At 43.9% G+C, this 22,743-nt stretch overlaps 1 protein-coding gene across 17 annotated transcripts in view; it reads right to left on the reverse strand.

The window, feature by feature from the left end:
• EPB41L3 (erythrocyte membrane protein band 4.1 like 3) overlaps positions 1-22,743 on the reverse strand; it is a 145,952-nt gene that overhangs the window by 71,475 nt on the left and 51,734 nt on the right. For all 17 annotated transcript variants that reach the window (XM_061399880.1, XM_061399895.1, XM_061399891.1 and 14 more), the window contains 2 exons: positions 21,481-21,668; positions 17,968-18,165 (listed from right to left, as the gene is read on the reverse strand). In XM_061399880.1, the coding sequence (XP_061255864.1) occupies positions 17,968-18,165; positions 21,481-21,657 (375 nt within the window). In that variant the 5' untranslated portion in view covers positions 21,658-21,668. Of the gene's footprint in view, positions 1-17,967; positions 18,166-21,480; positions 21,669-22,743 lie in introns of those variants that run through there.

Raw genomic sequence — 22,743 nt, forward strand, 5'->3', positions numbered from 1 at the left:
AGGGATGAGGGAGAGACACAGACTTTTAAACCTGAATCACAAAAAAGAACCACAGGCCCTAATTCAGAACAACAGGGGACTTTGAGAAACATTTCCTGGGAGCTGTCATTGTTGTTCAGTCACTAAGTCATGTCTGACTCTGCGACCCCATGGACTGCAGCATGCCAGACTTCCCTGTCACCATCTCCAGACTTCCCTTCACCATCTCCCTGAGTTTGCTCAAATTTATGTCCATTGAGTCAGTGATGCCATCCAACCATCTCATTCTCTGTCACCCCATCTCCTCCTGCCCTCAGTCTTTCCAAGCATCAGCATCTTCTGCAATGGAGTTGGCTCTTTGCATCAGGTGGCCAAAGTATTGAGGCTTCTGTTTTAGCATCAGTCCTTCCAATGAATATTCAGGGTTGATTTCTTTAGGACTGACAGCTTTGATCTCCTTGCTGTCCAAGGGACTCATGAGTCTTCTCCGACACCACAATTCAAAAGCATCAATTCTTCAGTGCTCAGCCTTCTTTATGGTCCAACTCACATCCATATATGACCACTTTCCAAGACAATTCTCCAAAAATAAGAAAAATCCAACAAAATCCCCAATTGTGATTTACAACTCATTTGGTCAAGTAAAGACCTGGAGGCGACGCAGATGCTGACAATGAAAATATAACTTTTCATATTATACATTTAACAAGTATAAATTTGTAGAATGGTCACTTTTCAAACCTATACAGCAGGGGTTCCCAACTTCCAGGATCTACAGCCTGATGATCTGAGGTGGAGATGATGTAACAACAATAGAAATAAAGTACACAATAAACGTAATGTGCTCGAATATGCTGGAACCATCCCCACCCCTCCAGTCCGTGGAATCATTATCTTCCAGGAAACTGGTCCCTGGTGCCAAAATGGCTGGGAATCACTGCTAAGGCAACGATGAATAAACCTGAATAAAAACAGTCAGTGCTTTAAATAAATAGGTCTTAAGTGAACCAGTGTCCTTTTCACCAACTGTCTCCTCCTATTAACAGGACAAGACTGTGAGCAAGCACACAGAGGAAGATTTCAGGGTTATTACATAAACTACTCTCATAATTTGGGGCTTCCCAGATGGCGCTAGCGGTAAAGGACCACTTGTCAATGTAGGAGACGTAAGAGATGAGAGTTCGATCCCTGGATTGGGAAGATTCCCTGGAGGAGGGCACGGCAACCTATTCCAGTATTCTTGTTTGGACAATTCCATAGACAGAGGAGCCTAGCAGGCTATAGTCCAGGGGGTCGCAAAGAGCCAGACATGACTGAAGTGACTTAGCATGCATGCACACACTCTCATAATTCAAAAATGTAATTATATCCTTTCACCAGTAAAATTGTGGGTTTAAATTAAAATAATTGTGTAACCTATGAAAAACCTATAATGAAAATAGAAATGTCTGGCAAAAAAAACAGGATAGGTGATCAGTTCAGTCGCTCAGTCGTGTCTGACTCTTTGTGACCCCATGAATCATAGCATGCCAGGCCTCCCTGTCCATCACCAACTCCCGGAGTTCACTCAGACTCACGTCCATCGAGTCAGTGATGCCATCCAGCCATCTCATCCTCCGTCGTCCCCTTCTCCTCTTGCCCCCATTCCCTCCCAGCATCAGAGTCTTTTCCAATGAGTCAACTCTTCGCATGAGGTGGCCAAAGTACTGGAGTTTCAGCTTTAGCATCATTCCTTCCAAAGAAATCCCAGGGCTGATCTCCTTCAGAATGGACTGGTTGGATCCCCTTGCAGTCCAAGGGACTCTCAAGAGTCTTCTCCAACACCACAGTTCAAAAGCATCAATTCTTCGGTGCTCAGCCTTCTTCACAGTCCAACTCTCACATCCATACATGACCACAGGAAAAACCATAGCCTTGACTAGACGTACCTTTGATCACACTTTCAACTATACTTAGGATCAGTCTGGCCTTCACTGAAAGCATATCATCTTTCGGATTAGCATTTAAATGTAGTAGATGAAGGGAAAAGTCTTTGCAATCATCAAACATGTTGATCCTACATACATATGTTCTCCAGTTCTGCTGGACACAGGCAGTAGCCTATGTAGACTCCCTGGGTACTGCCAGGTCTATATGCCCAAGGTCAGGACGGTTTTTGGACCATCCGCTCTGGATCAGGGACATCCTGGCTTAACGCTCCTGAGCTGGCAATCGTGAAAAGCCAGCGTTAATCCCTTGGCCTGTCAGCTCCTGCTCCTGGGGGCAGAGGCGGGTGGAGCCTGCTCAGCTCTGCACAGGCCAGGACTGTTCTAGAACGAGATGCGCCCCGCTGCCTTAGGATACACGAGGTCCCCCCTCACCCTGCAGCCATCCTAAGAACTCACTGAACCTCGGAGAATGTCACTCTGCTGACACCTGAACCTCAGATGGTGATTTCTTTGCATTCTGTGGTTATATTTATTTTTAAAGCATGAATTGCATTAGCAAATGGTCACAAAATAACAATCACAGAAAAACTGAAATGACAAGGCTAACTGAATCCAGAAAACGAATGGCTTTTAAAGTAGGTACAGGCTTTTGCCCTAAACAAAGAGCTGTAACATTCTTTCACTGACAGGAAAATTAAAACAGTTCTATTCAAGCAAAAAGTCAAATATTACAGTTTTGTTCAGATGATTCTGCTTATTTTCCTGTGCTTGCCTGAAAGCAGCCATCTTTCCTGGACCTTACTAGCGTTCGGGGTTAAACTGGGAGGTTCGGGGCTGAGAGACTTTGGGAAGTTCTTCAGGACTCGGGTGACCCTGCTCCCCCTTCTTTGAACGGTGATCCTTGGAGCCAGTCCTGCTGGCTCCCTCCTGGCTTAATAAGGACTCTGGGGCAGTAGGATGCCTGGGGTCTGAGAGGTTTGGAGGGGACGTGAAGTGAAATTCCAAGGAGGTCACCCCAAGATGTTATCAAATGTATTTTCACTTCTGCTTTTATATCCCCCAAAAATCTTTGTGAGAATAAACCCACGTGGGAAGACCAGAAGCCGGCTATCGGATTCAGTTCCAGCAGCACAGCCAGCCAGCGTGAGGACGCAGTCAGAGCCCGTGACGGCGGGGAGGAGCCCCTGACCTCCTGCTCCATCACACAACCTTCCTCCAGTTCCTCCCCACTCCCCCTGGATTCCTTCTGCCAAACAAAGTCTGCACAAGCTACCTTCACACTCTGGGTCCCCCCAACACCCTCCCTCATCCTTCAGATTGCTCCTCAAGCATCCCTTCCTCCAGGACCAAGTCCCAGAGAATGTTTTTTACAGCTCCTGCATCGCACTTGTCAGGGTGGCAAATTCCTGCTGGTTTGCTGATTTGAGTAATGTTAGTAGAAGTGGGCTTCCAGTGAACAACAGGGGTGTTTTTATTATATGGATGCTGTGAGGCGAGCGTTCAAAACACGGGTTTTATGGATTCATCTCTTCCCACCTTCTTCCTCTCGTTTTCTCTTGGTGCTGCTTTCTGCTTATTTATTTTCTTCTCATTATATTCCATGTATATCTCTATATGTGTGTGTGCTCCATTGTGTCCAACTCCTTGTGACCCCACAGACTGTAGCCCACCAGGCGCCTCTTTCCATGGGATTCTCCAGGCAAGAATACTGGAGTGTGCTGCCATTTCTTTCTCCAGGGGATCTTTCCAACCCAGGAATTGAATCCGAGTCTCCTGCATTGGCAGGCAGATTCTTTACCACTGAGCCACGTGGGCAGCCTACATGTATGTCTGTAAAATACCTTAAGAACATGGCTGAGTACACATCATAGAAACCCTAAGTTAAAATAAAATGTATTTTTGAAACAAATTATCTTTAGAATTTGGGTGGGTTTTTTTTCCCCTATGAGGATGAATTCTTGACCTGGTATTATTAAGGAAGCTTGTCAAAACATGATATTTTGGACAGTGGTTTTTTTTTTAAAGGAATAACTGGAGACATGAACTGAAGCATTTTGCTTCAGGTAATCCTTGAAAAGCATCCCGTGCGTTTGACAAGTCCAGTCTAGGGGCACTTCCCTAAAGAACGTGGCGGCTCTTTAGTGACTTTATTTGCTGTCACCATGGCATTCCATAAGAAATAACAAGTCTCTTTATTCCTTCCGAACACCATCCTAAGAACCAATTCCTTGTGCTCACTGTACGTCCGCATACCATCACTCATGCCTACAAGCAGCCGTGGGATGAATCAAGTGCATTCCTAAGTGCAAATATGACTTCGAGATTGGAATTTCTTTCACCCTTATTGGAAAGTGACCCCAAATGTGCATACCAGTTACACACAGCTGTCTGTCACACAGGACACACACATTCTGAGGCAGCAAAGATGCCTTGTTTGTCGTGGAGAAGAAACCCCCACTGATCAAAACCTTTCATGAATTAGCATCTAATCTGGCCATTTAAATTTGCCATTTGTAGACACATCCTGGAACCAAACCACAGGAAACAGTCACTAGACAACACTAACAAAAGAGACGAGTCTTGGCAGGACAAGCAAAAGGAAGACCCAAATTCCATTTATCTAGAGATAAAACATCCACACTAGAAATCCAACAAGGGATATCATACCAGGTTATGAGAAGCTAACGTTCTTGATAGAACTGTGATGCATTCCAACGAGAATCCCACAATTTAAAATCTGTGATCTAGTCTGCTGCTGCTGCTGCTAAGTTACTTCAGTCGTGTCCAACTCTGTGTGACCCCATAGACAGCAGCCCACCGGGCTCCCCCGTCCCTGGGATTCTGCAGGCAAGAACACTGGAGTGGGTTGCCATTTCCTTCTCCAATGCATGAAAGTGAAAAGTGAAAGTGAAGTCTCTCAGTCATGTCCGACTCTAGCGACCCCATGGTCTGCAGCCTACCAGCTCCTCCGTCCATGGGATTTTCCAGGCAAAAGTACTGGGGTGGGGTGCCACTGCCTTCTCCTATGATCTAGTCTAGAAGAAGCAAATAAAAACCTGGAAGTGCATTGGCTGGTCATTACAAACCACAGAACTGAAGAGGAAAAGAATCCGTGGTTTTACAGCTCTTGAGAGAAGGAACCTGGATTCAGCTTAAAGCCCATCTGCCCTAGACCAAAAGGAGGGGGAAGACGTGGGAGGAGGTGGTATTTCCTGAATGAACAGCAGGCCATGACCACAACCCTGAACTGGAAAACTGCAGGAGACTATGTATTGGGTGGGTGGAGGCGGGGAGAGGGTATTGTTTTCTAATTTGAGATTTAAAGAGTTAAAAAAACTTTCTGAGTAACACCACCCCTTCACAGTTACTGATGATCACAGGATGACACAGTATGCTAATGTAAAATTAGTCCTAACGTGCTGTGTGGTAAGTTGCTTTAGTCATATCTGACTCTTTGCGACTCCAAGGACTGTAGCCTGCCAGGATCCTCTGTCCACGGGATTCTCCAGGCAAGAATACTGGAGAATACTGGTTGCCATTTCCTCCTCCAGGGGATCTTCTCAACCCAGGGATCGAACCCCATGTCTCTTATGTCTCTTGCATTGGCAGGTGGGTTCTTTACCGTTAGCACCCCCTGGGAAGCCCAGTCCTAACAGTCTTGTTTAAATTTTTTAATTTGATGTGGATCATTTTAAAAGTCTTTATTGAAAGAATCTGTTACATACACATTGCTTCTGTTTTATGTTTTTTTTTTTTTTTTGGCCCTGAGGATTGTGGGATCTCAGCTCCCCAGCCAGGCTCGAAATCTGCAGCCCTTTCATTGCAAGATGAAGTCAAAACTCCTGGACCAGCAGGGAAGTCCCCTGTCTGGTTCAAGTGTTCCAAGAAACAGGGGTCAGGCATTCCTTAGAGGAAATGAAATGTTATTGTCCTTATCACTTTGTGTAACTGAAATTCTAATGTACAAAGGACAGCAAAGAGCCAAATTAAAGAAATAAAGGGACAACAGGCATCGGACAGGAGGGAGAACAAGAATCAATCACAGTGAATGACACTATTTCTCCATGGACCGTCCCTGGGGCATTCCATGGCCTCATCTTTGCTGCTTTCAGTAGTGCCATGCCTTGACGGCAGTTAGAAACTAATACTGGGAATGTTTCTCTGTGGAGAGTCTCTCCTGAACCTTTCTGAAGGAGACCCATTACGCAACCACAATTCAAACATGCTTGCTCCTTGGAAGGAAAGCTAAGACAAACCTAACCAACATGTTAAAAAGCAGAGACATCCCTTTGCCGACAAAGGTCCATCTAGTCAAAGCTATGGTTTTTCCAGTAGTCACATATAGATGTCAGAATTGGACCATAAAGAAGGCTGAGCACTGAAGAATTGATGCTTTTGAATGATAGATCTGGAGAAGACTCTTGAGAGTCCCTTGGACTGCAGGGAGATCAAACCAGTCAATCCTAAAGGAAATCAACCTTGAATATTCACTGGAAGGGCTGATTCTGAAGCTGAAGCTCCAATGCTTTCGCCATCTGATGAGAAGAGCTGACTCACTAGAAAAGACCCGGATGCTGGAAAAGATTGAAGACAGAAGGAAAAGGGGGTGACAGAAGGTTAAACGGCAGCATTACCATCTCAACGGACGTCAGTTTGAGCAAACTCCAGGAGACAGTGAAGGATAGGGAAGCCTAGCGTGCTGTAGTCCATGGGGTGGCAAAGAGTCAGACACGAATTAGCGACCAAGCAACAACAATAACGCTCAACCACAATCACTGCTGTAACGTTCCCACGGGGTTGAGCACATCCAGTTCCTAAGCGAGGGGTACGGCCCGAAGAGACTGGGCCTGGGTGTACAGGAGCATCTGGGGGTGGGGTGGGGGAAGCTGGACAAGGCACTCCCACCCCAACTCAAAGCGTCAGTGTTGCCCAGAGCTCTACTGTTAATGCTCTTCCGACTCATTCACTGGCCATCTGCACCATTTCATTCACTCCTCTATGTGACCCACTGTAAACAGTACCGGCTTGCACAGTGCCTACCAGCCTGACTTCTCTTCCAATGGTCAAACAACGTATCCAACTGCAATAGCAGATTGCCACTTCCATATTCCAGGCATCTCGAATTCAATAGGCTTACATTAGACTTAGTTTCCCCTCCACACACTTTTCTTCTTATACTGTAGTCTACAAATGTGGATGCCATTGTTAGTTACCATCTCTTCCCCACCTACATACCTGCCCACACATGCAGTTAATCATGTCTGCTCATGTTCAGGGTAGTTCTTTAAAATCCATCCTCTCCCCTCTGTCCCACTGGCCACCTTGGTTGGTGGTCCTCAGCAACTCTTGCCAACTAGCATCCCTGTTTCAATTATTATTTAGTAGAAGTAGCTTTTAAAAACACAAATGGTCAACCAGCTCCCCAAAGCAAAACCCCTCAGAAGTGCCCATTATCTACTGTGATTTTTCATCTCCCTGGTGTATACACCCTGCCTGATCCCTGGGGTTTCAGACAGAGTAGATCTAACAGTTAGGTTACACTAGCTGGCACCAGTGACCTTTCGATAGGAACATTGTCCTAATCAGCTGAGCCCTTAAAAGCAGAGAGTTTTCTCCAGTTGGCAGCAAAAAGTGGGGAATAGAGAGACTTGAATGTAGAGGAATCTAAGGTGGGAGAGGTTCTCTGTTGCTGGGACAGATGGAGCCTCATGTACTGATAGCAAACTCAGCAGCCCTGAGTCGTCCCTGGCTGACAGGCAGCAAGACGGGACCTCGGTCCTATAACCAGAAGGAAATGCATTCCACCAACAGCACCAGAAAGCACGTAGATGCATCTTCCCTTAGACCCGCCTCTATACAAAGTGCAATCGGTGAAGAACATGACTTCTCCTCTGTAAGATGCTGAGCAACAATCCAGCCAAAAAATGTGAGATGATATGTGTTACATCTCCACGTTTATGGTAATGTGTTATACAGCTGCTGCTGCTAAGTCACTTCAGTCGTCCGACTCTGTGTGACCCCATAGACAGCAGCCCACCAGGCTCCTCCGTCCATAGGATTTTCCAGGCAAGAGTACTGGAGTGGGGTGCCATTGCCTTCTCCGAATGTGTTATACAGCTAGAAAACCAATTTCCTGGATGGCTCAGCAGTAAAGAATCGCCTGCAGTACAGGAGACACAGGGGAAGCAGGTTCAATCCCTGGGTCAGGAAGGTCCCTTGGAGGAGAAAATGGCAACCCACTCCGGTATTCTTGCGTGGAGAATCCCATGGACAGAGGAGCCTGGTGGGCTATAGTCCATAGGGTCGCAAAGAGTCAGACAAGTCTGAGCATCCACACGCACAGAAAACCAGTATGTGCAAATACCCAACCCTGTTAGCAAGTCAAGCCCATCCTTCCCGGCCGGCCCTTGGCCTTCCCTTTCACTCTCAGCTGCTCCTGACGTTTCAAATTCTCCATGTGTACTTTTCTCATCTCCTTATCTGCCAAAATTCTAAACAGAACTGTGTAAATATCCTGAGTACAATAAGAATTATTCTGGAAATTTAAAAATAAGTAAATAAAATAAGTGAATGCTACTTGACTTAAATATCACCACAGGGAAAGTCAGCCAACACATTCTAATAATAAATATATGCCAAAAATATGATCGGACACGTGCATACCATTTTTAACAGCATGAACCACTGCGGAGGAATCTTTGCTCGTAGGGAGGTATTTACAGTCAGCTAAAGATTTGGAGTCATGCTTTTTATGCATCAGCCCTATTTCAAAACCTAGATCCTAAAAAAGAAAGAAGAATCTAAGAAACGTGCCTCAAACAGCCACTCCCAATTTCTTCAGGCAAGAGAGAAAGTTCTCTACAAAAGCAGAGAATCTGTCTCAGCATGAAATGGAAGTGAGTTGAGTAGATTTCCAATTCTTTGCTTTTTCTGAGTTGCTCCTATTGTCCCTGGTTATTTGCATTAAAACCAAGCACATCACAAAACTCCTCAAGGATAACAGGCTCACAAAGACTCTCTTATTCTCTACTTGCTGCTGCTGCTGCTAAGTTGTGTCCGACTCTGTGCGACCCCATAGATGACTCTGTGCGACCCCATAGACGGCAGCCCACCAGGCTTCCCCGTCCCTGGGACTCTCTACTTGCTACAGAAGGACAAATACAGGATGACCTGCATTTTGTTGCTGTTCTTGTTTAGTTGCTAAGTCATGTCTGACCCTTTTCGACCCCGTGAACTATAACCTGCCAGGCTCCTCCGTCCATGGGATTTCCCAGGCAAGAATACTGGAGTGGGTTGCCATTTCCTTCTCCAGATCTTCCCGATCCAGCGACCGAACCTGGACTCCTGCAATGCAGGCAGATTCTTTAATCATCTGAGCCACAAGCGAAACCTGCATTTTTAAGACATTCAAAACTGTGTGGTCTCAATGCTCTGTGGTAAAGAGCTGAATGGGATGGAAATCCAAAAAACAGGGCATATTATGTATATGTATAGGGCTTCCCTGCTGGCTCAGATGGTATAGAATCTGCCTGCAATGCAGGAGACTCAGGTTTGATCCCCAGGTTGGGAAGATCCCCTGGAGAAGGGAATGGTAACCCACTCCAGTATTCTTGACTGGAGAATCCCATGGACAGAGGAGCCTGGCCAGCTACAGTCCATAAAGTCACAAAGAGTTGGACACAACTGAGCGACAAACACACACACACACACCATGCAGATTCATTCTGCTGTACAGCAGAAACTAACACAACATTGTAAAGCAACTAAACTCTGATTTTAAAAAAAAATAGTAAAGAAACCTCTTCAAATAACACTACTCAGAGTTACCAAGGAAGAAACTGGAAACTATACTGAATTAAGGCTTACTGGAACTAGAAAGACTGTAAAGGGACTTCTGAAGGGATCAAGCGTGAAGGAAAAGCGGGTGACTTAGTCGGACACCTTCTCTAATAGAGTTTCCTACACATTTTGAGGAGTTCATCACCAACGCCAAGGACCACCGCCTCCTCACTCACCATAAAGTGGGAATTGGCTCATGAGAGGAGGCTAGTGCTGAAAGCCAGATATGGAGTGTGTTTAATTATCTTCAGCACATATTCAGGCTTGTTAAACACCTACTGATTTCTGGCATAACAGCAACAGACCCTTAGCCACATCTTCTGTCTGATCTCAGCAGGTTCAAGCCGGGCAGCGTGAGAAAAGCAAATTTCCTGTTTAAGGTCAGTGTCTCAGTCCTCACAAGTGGGTGTTGAGTGCAGTTACTTCCTGTTCATATTTAATAAAATCATTCAGCATTTCCCCAACTGCCAGATAAATGATTAGCTCATATGGAAACACTGATAATCTTTCCAGGTTGGGGGGAAAAAGCCTATAAAGGGACAGTCAAGATGAAATTTACTTTCTCAGATTTAAGAAATACTTTCCAGTGTTTACTATATTATAAGGTAATAAGCTGTGCTGTGCATGCGTGCTGTCATGTCTGACTCTTTGTGACCCCATGGACTGAAGTCCGCCAGGCTCCTCTGTCCATGGGATTCTCCAGGCAAGAATACTGGAGTAGTTTGTCATTCCCTTCTCCAGGGGATCTCCTTGACCCGGGGATAGAACCTGTGCCTCCTACGTTGGCAGGCGAATTCTTAATCACTGAGCTATCAGGGAAGTAACAGCTGGCTATTTCCTTTTAAATTACAAGGGTTTTCAAATTGGTGCTGCTGCTGCTAAGTTGCTTCAGTCGTGTCCATCTTTGTGCAACCCCATAGACAGCAGCCCACCAGGCTCCTCCGTCGTCCCTGGGATTCTCCAGGCAAGAACGCTGGAGTGGGTTGCCATTTCCTTCTCCAATGCATGAAAGTGAAAAGTGAAAGTGAAGTCGCTCAGTAGTGTCCGACTCTTAGCAACCCCGTGGACTGCAGCCTACCAACTCCTCCGTCCATGGGATTTTCCAGGCAAGAGTACTGGAGTGGGGTGCCATTGCCTTCTCTGGGTTTTCAAACTACGATCCTCATATTCAGCTCTCTTCCTGTGCCAGTTGGACGCTGGACTGTAAGGCATACATGGCAGTCAAATCCTGACACTAACTGCTGCCTGACTGTGTGCACTTCCCTCTAAGACCAGATCAGCTAGTATGTGGATGGACACCACGAAATTGTGTGCAAGCTGGTTTTCTGTGACTATTTTACTGTGTCCCTAAGACAAGGACTTTAAAATCACTGTCCTCCAGGCTTCCAGAACCTACCTCTGCACTTTGTTGGAATGTGAGTGCAGGACTGAACTAGAGTTTACACTGTCCTCTGACCCTAAGAACCTGCTATTCTACAAGACTTGAGCTCTGCTGTCCAAGAAGGGACAAGGTCAAAGACACCTGCCTCTGACATTGAAGGTAACAACAACAAAAAAAGTGGTATCACATTCAAGAGATGATCCACCATGTAGACATTTTCCCAGGTTGTGAACTAACTTTGAAAAGACTTTTCTCATTGTGTGGTTGATGCCAGTAGCGTTCTCCCTAGACTTCCTGCAGAGCCAAGACTATGGCCGGAAGAAGTAAGGCATCAATTTAAATGCTAACGAGAAGGAGACGAGCTATAATCTTGAAAATTATAACCTGTCTTTCATGGGGAAAATGCTGTAATTATGAAATGAACTGGCAATTGATCAGGAAAATTGGGGGAAGAGATCACTGTATTGTGGAAAGTGTTTCTCTCCAGAAAGGATGGTGAGAGTCCCAGATCAGACTTGCCTTTCCACTCTGAGTAGGACACGCAACAACTGTACAACTGGCTCCCAGTCATTCTACGTTCTGGCAAGGAGTGGAGATCAGCTGCAGCTCTGGTCCCTTCCCCACTTTGAAGAGCTTCTGCAAGACACTTCCCCAGCTGTTTTCCCCTTCTTACTCAAAATTAAAAAGTGCTGGTTCCAAGTTCTACTCTTCACAGAATATCTTTTTTTTTCAATTGAAGTAGAATTGATTTACAAACTTATGTTAGCTTCTCATGTAACGCAAACTGAAAAAAAAAATTTTTTTTCAGATTACCTTCCACTATAGGTTATCACAGGATATTGAGTATAGCTCCCTGTGCTATACAGTAGTGCTTTTGTTTACCTACTTTATACGCAATAGTAGTAGTTGCTGTTTTTTGTTTTCGTTGCTAAGTGGTATCCAACTCTGCAACTCCATGGACTGCAGCCCACCAGGTTCCTCTATCCATGGGATTCTCCAGGCAAGAACACTGGAATGGGTTGCCATTTCCTTCTCCATGGGATCTTCCAAACCCAGGGATCGAACCTGCCTCTCTTGCGTCTCCTATATTGCCAGGTGGATTCTTTACCATCATGCCACATGGGAAGCCCGTATAGAGTAATGGGTATACTTTAATCCCAAACTCCTAATTCATCCCCCCTCTTTTTCCCTTTAGTGACCGTAAGTTTTCTATGTCTGTGATTTTCTTTCTACTTTGTAAATAAGTTCATTTCTATCCTTTTTAAGATTCCTCATGTGATACCATGTTTGTATTTCTCTGTCTGACTTACTTCACGTAGTATGATCATCTCCATGTCCATCCATGTTGCTGCGAATGGCATTATACTATTCTTTTTTATGGCTGAGTAATATTCCATTGTATATATGTACCACAACTTCTTTATCCATTCTTTTGTCAATGGCCATTTAGATTGTTTCCGTGTCTTGGCTACTGTGAATACTGCTGCTACGAACATAGGGGTGCAGGTATCTTTCAGGGCATCTTATTTCATGATAGTATAGCCAGAAGCAAGGCCTGGGTGGTCCTTTTGATAAATTAGATTTAAGAAGTCTTGAGAAGATGACATCCTTTCCATCAACTCAACCCGTCTCTTAGATGAGGATGAGACGGTTGGATAACATCACCAACTCAATGGACATGAGTTTGAGCAAACTCTGGGAGACGGTGAAGGACAGGGAAGCCTGGTATGCTGTAGTCCATGGATTTACAAAGAGTTGGACATGACTGAGTGACTGAACAACAACAAAGAAAGTTCTGGAGCAGAGGGCAGGAGATCTGGGCCCTAGCCCTTCATGGTCCTTTCCAGGCTGTGTGTCCTCAGGCATAACATTAACTACTCTGGGCCTATTTCCTCTTCAGTGAAATGGGACAGGAGACAAAGTTATCTCCAATGATCCTTCCAGATCTAAAACTGTGACTCCTGAGGAAGAGAACACCCTGTCTAAGCTTGAAGTCTTTGCATCATTTGGTTTTCAGTGTCTGGAACGTTGCAGGCCCTCAAGAAATGCTTTGTATCAATGTCTTCCTTGTCATCTTTTGCACACTGTGTGATGTCAGTTCTAGGGACTAGAATGGTTGTAAACAAGAAAAAAAGAAGGCTCATTAAGACAAATCATAATTAAGACCCCCTTGTTAAAAACTGTTTCAGTACCTGCCATGTACAAATCAATCAATGTTTTCTACAAAATACAGAGATGTGAGTGAGATGCCTGCTGGAGACACTACCTCAAGAGATGTTTGGAAGCTGTAATCAAGGGCCTCCTCTAGGAAGGAGGCTAAAGAAGCTCAACTAGTGGCAGAGACTCCTGTCCTGGGACCTGAATCAGCTTGGAGCTATGTGCCTGGGAGGCTGTGGTCCCTGTTACTTTTTGAAATGAAAACTAGGAGAAAAATTTTAACACCTTTAGTAAAAGAGTTTGTTTCTCTTAAATCTTCAAGAAGTCAAATCTGAACACCTTGGGAAGACTGCATGCTGACTATGTCAGGTAAATAAGAAGGTGCCTGTTAACAGTCCTCGTGTGTCCCTGTTCCTATGGTTGCTCAAAGAGTCACTGCACAAGGAAACTGAGTTTATTAAAGCCCTTCTGTGGTCAGGAGTCCACTGGTCTTCAAGCTGGAAGGCTCAGCTGCAAGATCGGGCCACTTGGTCACAAGACATAACATGTTTTGATGTAGTAAAACACAGTTGAACAGAAACCCATTGAGGTTAAATCCAAATTTACACAATTATACAGAATCCAAACCTCTGAATCATGTAGTAGTTGAGTGAATGATACTCATAGTGGTTTAAAAAAATTCTTATTTTTTATTTTTCACAACTACAACTTTCATGAAAGGCAAGAGGTGTTCTATTCAACCTTCTGCGTGATAGCAAATCTATCTGTTGTTCAATCAAGAACTTCTAAGAGCTTCCCTGGTAGCTCAGATGGTAAAGAATCTATCTGCAATGTAGGAGACATGGGTTCAATTCCTGGGTTGTGAAGATGCTTGGGAGAAGGGAATAGCAACCCACTTCAGTATATTTGCCTGGAGAATATCACAGAGGGGCCTGGTGGAGCAGCTACAGTCCATGGGGTCGCAAAGAGTCAGACACTACTGGGCAACTAACACAAACTTTTTCAAGAACTTCTAAAGGGACCATAAGGCATTTTAATCATGTAACCTAGAGAAGATGGAAAATTCAGACAGTGATTTTGTTTTTCCAACTAAACCCCAGTGAGTAGAATACATGAAACAGAAGCATGATATGGAAAGTTAATTGGATCACAAGCAAGACAGGGTATTTGGAAAATTTTTAACAGTCCCTTTCTAACAGTTAGAAGGTGATGAAAGCATATTTAGGACAGAGGGCAAAATATTCCTTTATCCTCCCTGGTCCCTTGGAAGCATCTCTGAATGGTAGCAAGAAGTGCATGTTGGAGTAAACACTCTGGATTTGGGAAGGATCTGAGTGGTACTCAGTCATGGAGTCCATCAACCTGCAGGCCTCTGGGCATGGCCAAAGCTGCGGGGATGTCTGAGCTGCAGGCTTCTAAGGTTTTACTGCTACACTTAAGTCCCTTCTGTATTTGCCCAAATCTGATCAAAGCTCTCTCCAGAGAGGCTAGAGTTCTTTCACCTACGGGCATCGTCCCCTGGATTCCAGCCCCACATGGGATTACCTGGGGCTCACAAGCACTTGGTCTTGCTCAGGACTAAACCAGCAACACAGTGGGACCTTGTGAAAAACAAAGTCTGCTTCAAGGTCTACCTTCTGCCACTTTTGAGGTAAAGCTTGGGACTCCTCCACCCGTTGGGTTTCTTATGGAGAACAAACCAAACTACATCTGAAAATGACTTAAAATATGGATGAAATATGGATTCAAAGTTCAAACATGTCTATTTTATTTTCCTAAAACCAAATCAGACTAGATGAAAATGGTGTCAAATAAGAGGAAGCATTTCTAACTGGATGGTCATCAGAAAGTACACTGTACGCTAATCAGACCTGGAAACAATGAGAGTGAAATTAAAATAAAATAAACATGATAAGCACCACTTCCTCTATTGTTGTGACTGGTACTTCTGTTTATTTTCTCTTTTAAAATTCAAGGTCAAGAACTAAATAGCAATGATGACGGTGACAAACTGGCCATAGGAAGTAGCTGGCATTCTCTAAAGATCCAATAAAAATGACAGGAAGGGAAGGGCAGTATTGGTGATTTTGTTGGCAAATGTGACAATCCTGGGGCCTGCAAACATTGCCCAAACATGCATATCAAATTGCTGATCATCGGATTTTTTTCTTATATTTTATGTGTAATTAGTTCTTTTTATATTTTAGATAGTCATGATGAAGAGTTTGAAAAAAATGACTGAGGAAATACATCTCTCAAATGGAAAACACCCACTGTTACAACGATCTACGGCTACTGCTGGAGGGAAATTTGAAAATTCCAGCACAATTGGAAAGGGCTTCCCATCAAAACAGTGGGGGCGGGAACTGTACACTTCATGAAGTCACTGTTTTCAGAGAGCAAAGGCTTCTTGTATCTTGATTTTCAGGGTCGCTGTTGCCCGGCACTACTGGGCAAGGGGAAAAGCTACCTTGTACCATCAAAAGAAGAGAGAATCAGGTACAGGTAAGGTGTGTGTGTGTGTGTGTGTTGGCAGGGGGTCCTTTGCTGGCAACTATAAATTCTCATGACACAGTCGTGGCAAACTGAGCCTTGTTGATTTTGACGGTGAAACATTAAAGCATTAAATAAGCCAGAGAGGACAAACAGCTAGGCACATAGATTTCATTAAAATAAAATGCCTTGTTTGAGGTCTATTCAATGCAAAAATAAAGGGGGAGGAGATATTCCTCTTACTGTCTCCTCCATTCTATTCTTAATTCACTTGCTCGAGTTGAGGACAGGGGTCGGGAGTCGTAATCCTGCTTCTCCAGAGTTTTGTGCTTCTTCTCTCCATGAGTCTTAGAACAGGAAAAAGCACTGGAAGCCATCAGAGCTACTGGTTTCCACAGATGCACCTACGCTTTCTGCTGGAATTCTCCCTGTGTGAAAACACTATCCACTTTCTTCCAGACTGTTCTTTAGAAAACTCTGGTAGTCTTGACTAGAGGATTGCCAGGGAACCCTATTTACTCCATTATATAAATATAATTCAGTAGAAAGACTCACCCTCAAGTTAAGGAAGAAAGCTTCTCTTGACTTAAATTTTTCCAGAAGGTGGATCCACATTGGAAAAATGCAACGTTGCTAAAGGTTACAAAAGGGCTTTAAGCTTCATAGTAAAGCCCAGGTAAAATTATATTATTGGATCTTCTCGTTTCCAGAATAAACATCTGAATCAATAATTGAATACTTTGGGCTAAGAAATTAGGCAAAATCAGAAGCAGCAGACAAACTGCAACAAATGGATCTGTGTGTGGCAAACCTCAGAACATATATTTTACTCCCCACCCATTTTTCCTATTCAACCAGTCGGTGACAAACAAGCCCATTTCACTAAGCAACCCACTAACAATTGTCAGGTTACAGGATGACAAAAATTCTCTAAATTAACATGATAAATGAAATCACTTTTGATTTAAGAGTTTATTTAAAAAATTGTTTTCTATGTCCCTGTAATCTGTAGTGATTTGGTAATGCAACCCCATCCCCACCCTAAATGATGTTACCAATGCGAAATGAATTTGAACCTTCTGTTCCAAGAAAAGCACTAGTGCCTTGAGCGCATTGTGTAGACTACAAGGAACGAGGCAGGGGTTACAGGCAGAGAACACAGGGCATCAGGTGGGCTTGGTGCTGGCTGTGTCATGAGAAAAGAGAAACTGAAATGAACAACCACACACAGAGGTCCAGATTCTCAGCACCCCTGGCAGAAGAGGGGGCCGGTGGAGTCATGCGGTGGGCGGGGTTTAAGCAGAGGGATGTGAGAAGGACCAAGGGCAGGCAGCTGGAGGCAGAAGAACAGCTCTTTAAATGAAAATATTAAATCTAAAACGGCAATCTCCCCCAGCTCGGCGCAAGGAGAAGATGCTGTGGATGGCGGGCGGTGGACCTGGCAGACATCTAGCTCCCACCTGAGTTCGCGCCCAGCCTGTGTTCTCGCGATACTCAGCGACCATCCGTGTCTCTACGGCTCTCAACAGCCCATGTTGCTCTCAGCTGTCAACTTGGTCTGGCCACACATCTCTGATAAAAGTCATTCATCTGCCCTTTCTCTCAAAGGAATTTTGTTTTCTTTACAGAGACAGCACAGAGGAGCATATGCTTTTACACTCGAGCTGCAGATGTGAATTTTAAAACCCTGTTACACTTGAGCTGCAGATCCTACTCATTGTCCAAGCAGGAAAAGGACATTCACCATTCAAATTACCCTACCGCTCCTGTGTACAGAAATCTGTAAGTTTCCTCCAATTAACAACCCTGCCATAAGTAATGCAAATAGAAAAAGTAAAATTCATTTCAATGACAGCTCACAGCCAGGATATTAAAGAAAACCTGATTTTTTAAGGCCTCCAAAATGTTTTTCCTACCATGGAAAGTATTAGATATTTTGCCTTCTTTTTTTTTTTTTTTTAAAGAAGATCACATTTTTCTCTTAATTGTAACATTTTGGGGACTTTACAAGTATTTTCAGTAATTTGATCCCCTGTGAGAGAGACTGGAAATAATTTTGTATTTAGAAACTGGGTCTGAGTAATTTTCCAGAGATCTGGAAAAACAAAGAGACATCTTGCATGCTTTAGACCAATATACCTCAGCTCTTCAATATCTGGGACAAAAAAAATATTTTAAATATACACTTACCTCTACATCACAGGTATATTCTGATCCATCCAGAAGTATCACTTTGCACTGCATGCTTTTAGGCTTTTTGACGATCTTCAATGGAGATCGAGATAGTTTGCTGCTAGATGATTTCTGAGAAAGTTTATCGTCTTCTAACTGCTGATATTCGAGCTGTTTGGCAGGTCCGGCAGCAAACTCCTGGTCCTTGTCAGTGACCTGTGGAGAGCAAACAATGGACAGTTTTCATTGCAAGACAGGAAATAAATATTGCATTGCTCAGGCAACCAAAGGACACTGTAGAAACGGGATTTTCTATTTCCTACAGGGTGAGGGATGTCTGAATTAGGATATAAGGAATGGATACACATAAACAAAAATAATACTAACAGGTACACCTAAATAATTTCTGCCACCTGAATGTACCCATAGGGACTTCTTTCAGTTTGACTCAAGTATTTATACGAGAAGTGCTGAGCTCTCAGTGAATGCCATCAAGTTTCGCCCAAGCAAAGAAGGGTACAAATGACTTTTAAAGATTTTTTTTTTATATGGACCATTTTTAAAGTCTTTATTGAATTTGCTACAATACTGCTTCAATTTTATGTTTTGGTTCTTTGGCTCTGAGGCATGTGGGATCTTAGCACCCTACCCAGGGTCAAACCTGCAACCCCTTCCTTGGAAGGTGAAGTCTTAACCACTGGACTGCCAGGGAAGTTCGGGCTCCTGACTTTTTAAAAAGGCATTGGCTCTCACAGACATAGTGAGCAGATGTATAGTTATCAGAAGAGAAAGGGTGAGGGGACAGATTAGGAGTTTGGAATTAACAGATACACGCTTCCCAGGTGGCACTAGTGGTAAAGAACCTGCCTGCCAGTGCAGGAGACATAAGAGACGGGGTTCAATCGCTGGGTCAGGAAGATATCCTGGAGGCAGGGCATGGCAACCCACTCCAGTATTCTTGCCTGGAGAATCCCCATGGACAGAGAAGCCTGGAGGCCTACAGCCCATAGGGTCATAAAGAGTCAGACACAACTGGAGCAACTTAACATACACTACTATATATATATTAAACTAGATAAGCAACAAGGGCCATACAGCACAGGAACCTATCTTCAATACCCTGTAATAACCTATAATGGAAAAGAATCTGAAAAAAAAAATGTGTGTATAACTGTATCACACTGCCGTTCACCTGAAACTAATACAAATTGTAAACCAACTATACTTCAATTAGAAAAAACAAAGGCATTGGATAGTATAAGCCTTAAAAGTAAACAAATCATCTAAGATTGAATCTAATGTATTCTGCTTCTTTCATTCACTGGGTCGAGCTGTTCGGCAGGTCCTTTACTCCATGACCCATACTGCTCCATAAACATACCAGGTTATCTTATAAACTGTAAAGCCTACAGAGTTTTAAGGATTAATCTTCTCAGTAATTTTACAACTGTTAAAATACGTGATTTAGCTCTAACTCAATTCAAGAAGCTAGCAGTACGAAATTAATTAAAAATAATCCTTTAAGTCTGCTTCCCACCCCCCCCTTCATTGTAATGAGCCAGTATAAAAAAATATCAAATCTGTTCAAAGGCTTTAATCTGCTTTCAAAGCCTAACAGTCCAGTCCAAGCTAGACTCAGAACTTTAAGAGGGAGCGATCCTACAGAACAGTAACATTCTCCCTTGAGTCAGTCCCCTTGGAATCTCCCTGTGCCCTGCTCTCCAATGACTTTTTCTACCCCTCTTCTATCTATTAGATCACCACCAATGTATATCAACGCATGGGCCCAACCACCTCTTCTACTGGTCTGCAAATACACTCTGAAAAGTCCAAAGAAAGATATGTTCTTAGAAAATTCTCTTTTCTGACCTCTCCATTTTGTAAAGAAGGAAGCTGACGTCCAGAGGACTTGAAAAGAGTTCTGGAAACACTGAGATAACCACAGAAGAAAAGTGGTTTAGAGTCACACTTCTCTTTAGTTTCCAACGTCTGAGTATAGAAAGTCAATCCTTTTATTAACCATGTATGTCTAATTATATTTGGGTATAGAAACTCTTCTCCCACTTTCATGTTTATTTCATTTCAGAGTGAAGAGGATAGAAAAATCCAGCCTAGTAATTTAAAATTGCTGAAGATCTGAAAACAAGCAAAACCCTACAGCCACCATGTCTACACAAAAAGAAAAGGGAAGGGAAACCGTGATGACAACACTTGCTCCTTAGATTCTACCTGACAAAAAGTTAAAGGATAACCCACAGCTCCCTTCACAAAATGTCTGAGATCAGACAGAGCATGAAAATAAATGTTATTCTTTTCCTTTTGACCCCCTACCGCACCACATGCAAGATCTTAGTTCCCTGACCAAGAATTGAACCCATGGCCCCTGCATTTCAAAGTGCAGAGTCAGCCACTGGACTGCTAGGGAAGTTCCAACATGACTCTTTATAGAGTTTAAAAGCAGAACTTAAGTACTATGAGAAAAGAAATAAAATAATCAGGCTGTCAACATACAGTTTAATGTTATAATTATATGTTGTGTTTTTAAAAAGGCATGGGGACTTCATGTCTCTTCTTTTGATGTTCTCTAGAATTTCTAGCTTGACACAGACACTTTCAACCTGTAAAAGGTCAACCATATGTAGAGATTCCCAGATTCCCTTAACCCATGAGTCAGTAACCTAAAACATACCAATCCCAGGTTTGAAGTTTGAAGACAAAAAAATTTAAATATGGATTCATTCAAGGCCCAGGTATAAATCATGCTTTATATTTTGTAGGAAAATTTTTTAAAGGAATAATCACATTTCCATGACAACTTAAACACATTTAGGTAACCAAGTTGAATATGTCCATGGCAGAGAGAAAGAGAGCAGCTTGAACACCTACTAGAGACAGCTGGTAACCTTAAGGTCAGAGTAGCCCCCAGGGAAACATTAGAATAGTTCTGAACCAGTGTGTACATGCTTAGTCGCTGAGTCATGTCTGACTCTTTGCGACCCCATGGACTACAGCTCAACAGCCTCCTCTGTCCATGGGGATTCATTCTCCAGGCAAGAATACTAGAGTGGGTTGCCATGTCCTTCTCCAGGGGATCTTCTGAACCCAGGGACCAAACCCAGGTCTTCTGCATTGCAGGTGAATTCTTTACTGTCTGAGCCACCAGAGGCTTAAATAAACAACTGGGAGCATAATTAGAGCTGCCAGTGCAGTGTCTAGCCTCCCTGTAAACTCAGATAAAACCGTGGACCCGAAGTCCAGATTTCAGTGTGAACTGAAGTGCTTTCATCAAAGAAAGGCGTTACTAAGCAAGGCTGTGGAATGTCATTCACTGAAAGTCTTAAAACAGCTTAAGTGTCCATCTGCTAGGGGAACAGAAGAGGACAAGCAGATGATCCCCCCCGTCCCCTGGACCTCCCACGTTCCTGCTAGTGCTAGGAGACCCAGGCCAGAGCAAAGCCTGGAAAAGCTCAGCAGACATTCATTCATGGTTCTGAGTTGGAATGCCAGAGGTACGGGGCGATGCAGGCTCACCTCCTTCCTCACCGGCGTGCTGTGTGCTGCCGCCTCCTCGAACTGCTCCGGCGCCTGGGGCTGCTCCTCGGCGGCCGGCTCTGGGCCCGGCTGCGCCCCCTCGTGCCCCGCCGCCTCCTGGGGCTCGGCCTCCTGCTCCGGCTTGGATTCCGAGTCTGATCCTGATTCGGTGGTCATGGTCGATTGTTCTGCAGGCAGAGAGAGGGACAGTCCTATCACTCGGGGAACCAGCACCCAGAATAGGGAGAAACGCTAAGAACCCAACACAGACCCAGCAAGCAGCCTTGTCAAGTTCACCACTGGCAAGGGTGCCCGTCGACGGCGCAAAATGAACATTTAACTAGCAGTCAAGTTGATTCGGGGCCATCACGGGTTTTCCTCCTATTAGATTTTCGCCACAGGTGACAGGGAAATGACACTACCATCCTAATAATGACCTAACTTAGATACGTTTAATTTCAGAAACATGAATTTGCAGTATCAGCTGAAGATACATTTTAGTCTCTGGGAAGGATGATCTAATAATGGAAGCAGGTACAATTTCTCACTCTTATCCTCCTCCCCAGGGACCCTGCTCTGCCCCTCCACAGCCCTGAATCCATGCATTCTTCCTGGAATAAACGTCTTTCCTCTGTGATGTCCCATAACTGTTATGCCCTTCTGAATGAGCAACCACAGTATAACAGCGGCTCCTAAAGTACTGCCGGGCCTGTCCCACACTGGACCACGCCAGCCCTGGCCATGGCCGGAGGGAAGCCAGACAGCATCCCCTCTCCTGCTCATCACAAGTTCACTCTCAAAGGTTTCTTCTCAGCTCCCCCTCATTTCCCTTGAGTGTTGAAGAAGTCTGTCTCATATTCCATCTGAAACTCACACAACAGATCTTGACACAGAATAATCTGCTCTTACATCCTAAAAAAGACGCTCTAAGATATAACCGCCATGTTCTTATAATTTACTTTTCAAGACACTAGTATTTTGTGCCTCAGTTTCCACATCTGCCAAATGGGAGAACTGAACATGATCACATCTAAATAAGCTATTCCCTGCTGTTACCTTTTTCCTACTACTAATAGACATGCTGCCCTAGTTAAAGCTGTTTTTTGCTCTAAGCAAGAGAGCTTCTATACCACTGGTCACCATGTCATTTTAAGCAATTTCTGATCTCAGGTGTATGGTAAATATTTCAAAAATGAATATCTCAGATCATCATATAATTTCCCTTCCTAATCCTAATTAAGAAGAGGTGGCAAGAATACACAG

This window comes from Bos javanicus, chromosome 24, assembly GCF_032452875.1.
Source record: "Bos javanicus breed banteng chromosome 24, ARS-OSU_banteng_1.0, whole genome shotgun sequence".
Taxonomy (NCBI): domain Eukaryota; kingdom Metazoa; phylum Chordata; class Mammalia; order Artiodactyla; family Bovidae; genus Bos; species Bos javanicus.